Source organism: Salvelinus sp. IW2-2015, linkage group LG18 (genome assembly GCF_002910315.2).
Source record: "Salvelinus sp. IW2-2015 linkage group LG18, ASM291031v2, whole genome shotgun sequence".
Taxonomy (NCBI): Eukaryota; Metazoa; Chordata; class Actinopteri; order Salmoniformes; family Salmonidae; genus Salvelinus; species Salvelinus sp. IW2-2015.
In genome coordinates, this window is record NC_036858.1 from 2,663,791 (window position 1) to 2,674,454 (window position 10,664).

At 41.9% G+C, this 10,664-nt stretch overlaps 2 protein-coding genes and 1 long non-coding RNA gene across 5 annotated transcripts in view; 1 reads left to right on the forward strand and 2 right to left on the reverse strand.

The window, feature by feature from the left end:
• Positions 1–10,664, reverse strand: part of LOC139029119 (zinc finger protein 180-like) — an 83,493-nt gene that overhangs the window by 7,971 nt on the left and 64,858 nt on the right. The window lies entirely within an intron of this gene.
• The window catches only part of LOC139029118 (zinc finger protein 135-like), an 11,255-nt gene continuing 1,813 nt past the window's right edge, over positions 1,223–10,664 (reverse strand). Inside the window, exons 2-3 of one of the 3 annotated variants that reach the window (XM_070448237.1) lie at positions 2,214–2,412; positions 1,223–1,436 (exon numbers count right to left, since the gene is read on the reverse strand). In XM_070448237.1, coding sequence (XP_070304338.1) covers positions 1,339–1,436; positions 2,214–2,412 — 297 coding nt within the window. In that variant the 3' untranslated portion in view covers positions 1,223–1,338. Of the gene's footprint in view, positions 1,437–2,213; positions 2,413–7,960; positions 9,636–10,664 lie in introns of those variants that run through there. The other 2 variants (XM_070448236.1, XM_070448235.1) reach the window with 2 other exon arrangements.
• On the forward strand, positions 1,227–1,521 carry LOC139029120 (uncharacterized). The gene is made up of 2 exons (XR_011481376.1): positions 1,227–1,300; positions 1,377–1,521. It is a non-coding gene; the product is annotated as an uncharacterized lncRNA (long non-coding RNA).

Genomic DNA, 10,664 nt, shown 5'->3' on the forward strand with positions numbered 1-10,664 from the left:
CTCATCCACATCTCACTGTGATTTCAATAGGATCTTGGTTGAAAATCGACCAGCCTCATAATTCCCACTTCCTGTTTGGATTTTTTTCTCAGGTTTTTACCTGCCATATTAATTCTGTTATACTCACAGACATCWTTCYAACAGTTTTAGAAACTTCAGAGTGTTTCCTATCCAATATGAATAATAATATGCATATATTAGCAACTGGGACTGAGGAGCAGGCTGTTTAATATGGGCACTTTTCATCCAAGATAGTCAATACTGCTCCTGCAGCCATAAGAAGTTAACCCTGGAAGCCAGCCACACCAATGTGTCGGAGGAAACACCGTCCAGCTGGCGACCGAAGTCAGCGTGCATGCGCCCGGCCACCACAAGGAGTTGCTAGAGCGCGATGGGACAAGGACATCCCGGCCGGCCAAACCCTCCCCTAACCTGGACAATGCTGGGACAATTGTGCGCCGCCCCTATGAGACTCCCGATCACAGCTGGTTGTGATACAGCCTGGATTAGACCAGGGACTGTAGTGAGGCCAATGACAAGCATACCCATAACATGATGCAGCCACCATCATGCTTGAAAATATGAAGAGTGGTAGTCAGTGATGTGTTGGATTTGCCCCATACATAACACTTTGTACACCTGCAAGACCTAACATAGTACAATCTAATAGCATCAGTTTAAAATCTGTTGAAATAAACCCACAGATAAATATACCTAACATAGTACATCTATTAAACAATACATCACAATCATCAGAAATAGTTACATATTAGAGATCCATTCATGGTGTACAGGTCTGTTGGATAAACCTTCAGAAATAGTTACACATTATAGAGATCCATTCATGGATGTACAGGTCTGTTGGATAAACCTTCAGAAATAGTTACACATTATAGAGATCCATTCATGGGTGTACAGGTCTGTTGGATAAACCTTCAGAAATAGTTTCACATTATAGAGATCCATCACTGGATGTACAGGTCTGTTGGATAAACCTTCAGAAATGTCCGCTGCTGATTTCTTCCAGGTGTCCATAGCGGACACCCTGGCCTGTGAATCCTGGCCCGGACAAATTCTCAGTCAGAAACATAAGTCAGAACACAGCCTCTCTATTCTCTCATGGTGTTTCAGGTCCTCTGACTGGAAAATGTCTTTCTTCACAATGAGAGCAGTGGTATGTTGTCTCCTCCTGTGTATTAGTATGTTGGAAAGGCTTTCTCCGTGTTGTTTTCTCTCATGCTTTTCAGACTCCCTGACCACCTAAAACTTTTTTCACACTGGGAACATTGGGTTTTCTCCTGTGTGTATTCTCTCATGCGTTTTCAGGTCCCTAACCACCTAAAACTCTTTCCACAGTGGAGCAGTGGTGTTGTTAGGCGTCTCTGGGTCTGTTTCCTCTGAGGAACTCTTCCCGCTGTCAGAGTCGTGTCTCTCTCCTGCCAAAAGACAAACAGATTATTTAGTTAAACAGAGAGACCTGAATGAAGCCTGATTAAATAAAATTGTCTTCCTATGAGGTTTAATCTAGACTAGATCCTCAATAACCTGAGGTCAGTCTTCACAACAATTACATCATTAAAAATAACTTGTGACGGTGAGATTTAAAAACAAATGATGTAGAGCTCCAAATCTAATCTCTCAGGGAATGTCATGATGTCATAATAAGAGCTCTATAATAATATATAATGTCATATTTATAGGCTGAACAGAGATGGTTGTTTGCCATTCTGTGAGACAATTAAGTTGTGATTTTGTGGTGGGGGGACTCTGATGGTATACACATGTTACAGTTAAGCAATAAGACCCGAGGAAGTGTGGTATATGGCCAATATAGCATGGTTAAAGACTGTCCTTAAGCACGACGCAACGCAGAGTGCCTGGATACAGCCCTTAGCCGTGGTATATTGGCCATATATCACAAAGCCCTGGGGTGGATTATTGCAATTATAAACTGGTTACCAACGTAATTAGAACAGTAAAAATACATGTTGTCATACCCATGGTATACGGCCTGATATACCACGGCTGTCAGCCAATCAGCATTCAGGGCTTTAACCACCCATTTTAAAATGTAGCTTTAACATTATAACATAAATTCCTATAGTACAGAACAACATTTTCAAMTATAGAATTTCAGTAGCATGCTGCTTAAAAACCACACATTTATTCAAAAACTTTGGACAGTTAGAGCCCGTTTTTAAGACAGTACTTACTGGTGGTAACAAGATCTCCTGACTCCTCTGTCAATATGACCGTTATCTCTCCCTCTTTCTTCACTCCAAAAACTGCATCCTCCTCCTCTTTCACTCTGAACGCGTCTTCCTCTTCTTTCACTGAAACGTCTTTCTCTTTTACTGTAACAGCCTCACCCTCTACTTCTTGTTTTACTGTAACATCCTCCTCTTCCTTCTCCTCTTTCACGACAATGTTCAGCCCCAGAGCTTCTTTCTCCGTCCAGCAGACCGCCTCCTCTTTAGCAGGGGGAGAATACATCAGTGAGCTCATGGTCGGGGATATTAGCTAGCTAGCTAGTTAGCATGAGCGACTAGTTTAGTGCTAGGCTAACTTATCAAGCTAGCTAGTTGACTAACAATGTACCTATAACATTTAAATGGGGGCAATTAACTAGATGTCAGACGTAAATTTAAAACACAGAGGCAAATATGCACAGAAAACAGCCTAAATGTTTCGGCTATGTTGGCTACCAAGATGGCTGACTCGTTGTTGTTGATCCGTTCCGTCCACTAGATTATACGTCACGCTCGCAGAATCGCCTGAAAGACGCACATCGCTGTCTGCTGATTGGTGTGGGAAACGCAGTTAAGATACTTTTTTTTGTTGCACACAAATGTATTTTTCATTTCTTTCATAAAATAATAATATTATATTGAGACGTTCAAATAGAGCAGTGCATATTTTGAGTGAGAATTTAAAACATACTCTCCTTCACATCTGTATTTAAGGCAGTTTCATATTCATTCATTTAAGAAACCCACTGGTCACACACTGGTTGAATTATCTGTCAGACTAGGAACGCTCTGCAGCCTAGTTTAACAGTGATCTATGTTCTATGAAAGCAGCTGGGAGCAAACTGGAGAATAGCTAGAGGAAAACAAAGCCAACTGCATGCCCAGGCCCTGGTATATCAACAGACTGCATACAAACCTAACTGCATCCCCAGTCCCTGGTATATCACCAGACTGCATACAAACCTAACTACATCGATGCCCAGGCCCTGGTAATATCACCAGACTGCATACAAACCTAACTGCATGCCCAGCCCTGTATATCACCAGACTGCATACAAACCTAACTGCATGCCAGTCCCTGTATATCATCAGACTGCATACAAAGAGGCACTGAACACTGCACACAAGGTATACTTTACCAATCTCTTTGAAATGGTGACGGGAACCCCAGAATTATATTTTATGTAGTAAAGAAATTCGTTCAACCACTCAATAACTCCTCCTTTACCCATCCATTGAATAAGTACAATTTTCATGCATTTTTCAAATCCCCAAATCTGAAATAAAGAGCATTTACTTCACTGTACAATCTACCCTTGATTCAGACCTGTAACTCTGCTTCACACTGAGCCTCGCAGCTGTAGGTTCACTGTACAATCTACCCCTTGATTCAGACCTGTCCCTCTGCTTCACACTGAGCCCCCAGCTGCAGTTTCACTGTACAATCTACCATTGATTCAGACCTGTCCCTCTGCTTCACACTGAGCCTCGCAGCTGCAGTTTCACTGTACAATCTACCCCTTGATTCAGACCTGTCCCTCTGCTTCACACTGAGCCTCGCAGCTGCAGGTTCACTGTACAATCTACACCTTGATTCAGACCTGTCCCTCTGCTTCACACTGAGCCTCCCAGCTGCAGTTTCACTGTACAATCTACACCTTGATTCAGACCTGTCTCTCTGCTTCACACTGAGCCTCCCAGCTGCAGTTTCACTGTACAATCTACCCCTTGATTCAGACCTGTCCCTCTGCTTCACACTGAGCCTCCCAGTTGCAGTTTCACCACATTCTCATTGACAACCCCCAACATCTGTCTCTGAATGGTCCATAATATGAGGTCAACTACCTGCCCCTTGGACCCTATTCCCACAGGACTCATACAATCATAAATCACGAAACACTTTCTTAATTCAGGCACTGTGAATAATTCCCTTAAAACTGCCTCCATCAAACCCAACCTTGAGAAAATCTGCATGAACCCTTCCAGTCTGACTAGATTACTACAGAACACCTCTCTACCAACAATCTACATGAACCCTTCTAGTCTGACTAGATACTACAGAACTACCTCTCTCACCAACAATCTGCATGAACCCTTCTAGTCTGGCTGTATACAACTACAGAACTACCTCTCTACCAACAATCTGCATGAACCCTTCCAGTCTGGCTAGATACTACAGAACTACCTCTCTACCAACAATCTGCATGAACCCTTCTAGTCTGGCTGTATACAACACAGAACTACCTCTCTACCAACAATCTGCATGAACCCTTCCAGTCTGGCTAGATACTACAGAACTACCTCTCTACCAACAATCTACATGAACCCTTCTAGTCTGACTAGATACTACAGAACTACCTCTCTACCAACAATCTAATGAACCCTTCTAGTCTGACTAGATACTACAGAACTACCTCTCTACCAACAATCTACATGAACCCTTCCAGTCTGACTAGATACTACAGAACTACCTCTCTACCAATAATCTACATGAACCTTTCTAGTCTGACTAGATACTACAGAACTACCTCTCTACCAACAATTTGCATAAACCCTTCTAGTCTGACTAGATACTACAGAACTACCTCTCTACCAACAATCTACATGAACCCTTCTAGTCTGACTAGATACTACAGAACTACCTCTCTACCAACAATCTACATGAACCCTTCTAGTCTGACTAGATACTACAGAACTACCCTCTCTACCAACAATCTACATGAACCCTTCTAGTCTGACTAGATACTACAGAACTACCTCTCTACCAACAATCTGCATGAACCCTTCTAGTCTGGCTGTATACAACTACAGAACTACCTCTCTACCAACAATCTGCATAAACCCTTCCAGTCTGACTAGATACTACAGAACTACCTCTCTACCAACAATCTACATGAACCCTTCCAGTCTGACTAGATACTACAGAACTACCTCTCTACCAACAATCTGCATAAACCCTTCCAGTCTGACTAGATACTACAGAACTACCTCTCTACCAACAATCTGCATGAACCCTTCCAGTCTGACTAGATACTACAGAACTACCTCTCTTACCAACAATCTGCATAAACCCTTCCAGTCTGACTAGATACTACAGAACTACCTCTCTACCAACAATCTGCATGAACCCTTCTAGTCTGACTAGTACTACAGAACTACCGCTCTACCAACAATCTGCATGAACCCTTCTAGTCTGGCTGTATACAACTACAGAACTACCTCTCTACCAACAATCTGCATGAACCCTTCCAGTCTGACTAGATACTACAGAACTACCTCTCTACCAACAATCTGCATGAACCCTTCCAGTCTGACTAGATACTACAGAACTACCTCTCTACCAACAATCTGCATGAACCCTTCTAGTCTTGACTAGATACTACAGAACTACCTCTCTACCAACAATCTGCATAAACCCTTCCAGTCTGACTAGATACTACAGAACTACCTCTCTACCAACAATCTGCATGAACCCTTCCAGTCTGACTAGATACTACAGAACTACCTCTCTACCAACAATCTGCCATGAACCCTTCTAGTCTGACTAGATACTACAGAACTACCGCTCTACCAACAATCTGCATGAACCCTTCTAGTCTGGCTGTATACAACTACAGAACTACCTCTCTACCAACAATCTGCATAACCCTTCTAGTCTGACTAGATACTACAGAACTACCTCTCTACCAACAATATACATGAACCCTCTAGTCTGACTAGATACTACAGAACTACCTCTCTACCAACAATCTACATGAACCCTTCTAGTCTGGCTGTATACAACTACAGAACTACCTCTCTACCAACAATCTGCATGAACCCTTCCAGACTGGCTAGATACTACAGAACTACCTCTCTACCAACAATCTACATGAACCCTTCTAGTCTGACTAGATACTACAGAACTACCCAACAATCTAATGAACCCTTCTGTCTGGCTGTATACAACTACAGAACTACCTCTCTACCAACAATCTGCATGAACCCTTCCAGTCTGACTAGATACTACAGAACTACCTCTCTACCAACAATCTGCATGAACCCTTCTATCTGACTAGATACTACAGAACTACCGCTCTAACCAACAATCTGCATGAACCCTTCTAGTCTGGCTGTATACAACTACAGAACTCCTCTCTACCAACAATCTGCATGAACCCTTCCAGTCTGACTAGATACTACAGAACTACCTCTCTACCAACAATCTACATGAACCCTTCCAGTCGGACTAGATACTACAGAACTACCTCTCTACCAACAATCTGCATGAACCCTTCTAGTCTGGCTGTATACAACTACAGAACTACCTCCCAACTACAGGTGGCTGGTTGAACCTTAATTGGGAGCCACCGTGCTTCGACATCTGCATTGCTGTTTGGGTTTTAGGCTGAGTTCCTGATAATCACTTTGTGACATCGGCTGACTTAAAAAGAGCTATAAAAAATAAATTTGATAACAAGGTGTGGAGACCATCATAGTATAGTAGTGGAGCTAGTACAAACACAAGTGTGGAGACCATCATAGTATAGTGTAGTGGAGCTAGTACAATAACAAGGTGTGGAGACCATCATAGTATAGTAGTGGAGCTAGTACAATAAACAAGGTGTGGAGACCATCATAGTATAGTAGTGGTGCTAGTACAATAACAAGGTGTGGAGACTATCATAGTATGGTAGTGGAGGTAGTACAATAACAAGGTGGAGACCATCATAGTATAGTAGTGGAGCTAGTACAATAACAAGCTGTGGAGACCATCATAATATAGTAGTGGAGCTAGCAGTGGAGCTAGTACAATAACAAGGTGTGGAGACCGTCATAGTATAGTAGTGGTACTAGTACAATAACAATGTGTGGAGACCATCATAGTATAGTAGTGGTACAATTACAATAACAAGGTGTGGAGACCATCATAGTATAGTAGAGGAGCTAGTACAATAACAAGGTCTGGAGACCATCATAGTATAGTAGTGGAGCTAGTACAATACCAGGTGTGGAGACCATCATAGTATAGTAGTGGTACTAGTAGTGGAGCTAGGACAATAACAAGGTGGAGACCATCATAGTATAGTAGTGGAGCTAGTAGTGAGCCAGTACCAATAACAAGGTGGAGACCATCATAGTATAGTAGTGGTACTTGTAGTGGAGCCAGTACCATAACAAGGTGTGGAGACCATCATAGTATAGCAGTGGAGCTAGTACAATAACAAGGTGGAGACCATCATAGTATAGTAGTGGAGTTAGTACAATAACAAGGTGTGGAGACCATCATAGTATAGTCGTGGAGCTAGTACAATAACAAGGTGTGGAGACCATCATAGTATAGTAGTGGAGCTAGTACAATAACAAGGTGGAGACCATCATAGTATAGTAGTGGTACTAGTAGTACTAGAACAATAACAAGGAGGAGACCATCATAGTATAGTAGTGGAGCTAGTACAATAACAAGTGGTGGGCGACCATCATAGTATAGTAGTGGTACTAGTAGTGGAGCTAGTATAATAACAAGGTGTGGAGACCATCATAGTATAGTAGTGGAGCTAGTGCAATAACAAGGTGTGGAGACCATCATAGTATAGTAGTGGAGCTAGTACAATAACAAGGTGGAGACCACATAGTAAGTAGTGGTACTTAGTACTAGAAACAAGGAGGAGACCATCATAGTATAGTAGTGGAGCCAGTACAATAACAAGGTGTGGAGACCATCATAGTATAGTAGTGGTACTAGACCACCATCAATTTCAACTGATTTGAGAAGAAATAGGGAATTATTTCTAAGTGTAAGGGTGCCAATATATGTAAGGGTGCCAATATATTTGGCTGCAGCTGTATCCAATCAAAGTCATTATATCCAAATCATATATCACATTTAAATTCAAGGTTGGAATGAAGAATAGAAAAATAAAATGAATCTATATAATAACTTAATAGACTAGAGTCCTGTCCAGGGGAAGTACTTGTACATCCAGCTGCCTCACTACAGAAACAGGAGATAGAGTCCTGTTACTACACTGTGTACTGTATAGACTATAGACTAGAGTCCTGTCCAGAGGAAGTACTTGTACATCAAACTGCTTCACTACAGAAACAGCTGCAAGCCAAGGCTACTTACTTCCTTATATAATCATTTACATGTAGCAATATCCAAATCATATTATGAACAACATCAGAGGGTTTATACTTGTATACAACCAATCAAAGTTCATAATGAAAATGAAATACACATTTTTAAATATTTAATGTGATTTTAGATCAAGATGAAAAACAACAGAAACAGGCCCGTTGTTTTGGTCAGATTTTCGTGTCTGATTTCATTTAAACAATATGATTTAATGTGACAAACAAAAACACAAATTCTCAGTCAAAAACACAAGTCAGAACACAGTCTCTCTATTCTCTCATGTGATTTCAGGTCCTCTGACTGGGAAAATGTCTTTCCACATTGAGAGCAGTGGTATGTCTTCTCCTCCTGTGTATGTATTCTTTCATGCTTATTCAGATGCCTTAACCTGTTAAATCTCTTTCCACACTGGGAGCAGTGGTAGGTCTTATCCTCTCCTGTGTGTGTCCTCTCATGCCTAGTCAGGCCCCCTAACTTGGTAAAACTCTTTCCACACAGGGAGCAGTGGTAGGACTTATCCCCTCCTGAGTGTGTCCTCTCATGCCTAGTCAGGCCCTCTAACTTGGTAAAACTCTTTCCACACAGGGAGCATTGGTAGGGCTTTTCTTGTGAGTGTGTCCTCTCATGCTGTTTCAGGTTCACTAAACCCCTAAAATTCTTTCCACACTGGGAACATTGATAAGGCTTCTCTCCTGTATGTATTCCTCCATGTAATTTCATGGACTTTAACTGGGTAAATCTCTTTCCACATATGGTGCATTGGTAAGGCTTTTTTCCTGTGTGTGTCCTCTCATGCTGTTTCAGGCTCACTAAACCCCTAAAACTTTTTCCACACTGGGAACAGTGATAAGGCTTCTCTCCTGTGTGTGTCCTCTTGTGCCGATTTAGGTTCCCTAACTGGGTAAAATTCTTTCCACAGTGMYAACATWGGAAAGGATTTTCTCCCGTGTGTATTCTCTRGTGTGTTTTCAGGCTCCCTAACCAGGTAAAAGTCATTCCACATTTGGAGCAGTGGTAAGGCTTCTCTCCAGAGTGTATTCTCTTYTGTATTAATAGGTACCCTAATTCGTTAAAACTCTTRCCACACTGGGAGCATTGGAAAGGTTTTTCTCCTGTGTGTGTCCTCTCATGCCTATTCAGGTTCCCTAACTTGGTAAAACTCTTTCCACAGTGGGAGCAGTGATGTRSTCRRMRTYSTTTGGGCGTCTCTGGGTCTGATTCCCRTGAAGGACTCTTCCCYCTGTCAGAGGGAGAGTCTGGTCTCTCTCCTGTCAAAGARAAACAGAGTATCTAGTTACTTAGTTGTCTACTGTGCTGTACTGTGTGGCCAAACGTGTGAAACATATAAGTCTATGATTGGTTCAGATTTGGTCTTGTTTGGGGGAGTTCATTAAAATAATAGCCAGTGTGAAAAACAGTGGTCACCAAGGCATTCCTAGTCAATCATCAAACATTTCTGTAAAAACCCAATGTGTTTTCCGTTTGCTCCAGCAGTATTCTTAAAGTTTGTGAATTTAGCGAATATTTAGCTACATTTTAGTGAATTTTGAATTTAAAACATATATATATTCAAATATTAGTTAGATGAGCCCGGCCTACAAGACCCAGTTCCATCACCGCCCTCTCCTGAGGCTGAAAGCCCAGAGACTTGCACTTTGCCTGGGTGTGTGGTTTTGTCTGGGGGCGCTAAAATGAACATTCGAGGCCATCAAGCTACTATCCTGAGACCGATATTACATTTTTGGCCAATACCGATATCCAATATTCTCCTTGCCCTAAAAAACGATACCGATAACCGATATTTAAAATTTTAGTGGCCTTTTAAGCATTCTAGTACAGCATTCTAATAGTTAACACACACACGGATGCAGCGGTCTAAGCCACTGCATCTCAGTGAAAGAGGCGTCACTACAGTCCCTGGTTCGAATCCAGGCTGTATTCATATATCCATTGGGAGTCCCACAGTAGTTGTCTGTTATTGGTATAGAGCGGACGACAAAGGAGAGGGATCCCACATGTGGATAGGAAGATACAAATTATCATTATTACTGGAAAATATTCATTTAAAATCCCGGAATTTTACACCTTTAGCTCTCTAGGTCAAGCCAGTAGACTACAGTAGGTTGTAACTCTCTAGGTCATGCCAGTAGGGATGCAACTCTCTAGGTCATGCCAGTAGGCTACAGTAGGTTGTATGCAAGTGGTTGTATCTCTCTAGGTCATGCCAGTAGGTTACAGTAGGTTGTATCTCTCTAGGTCATGCCAGTAAGTTACAGTAGGTTGTATCTCTCTAGGTC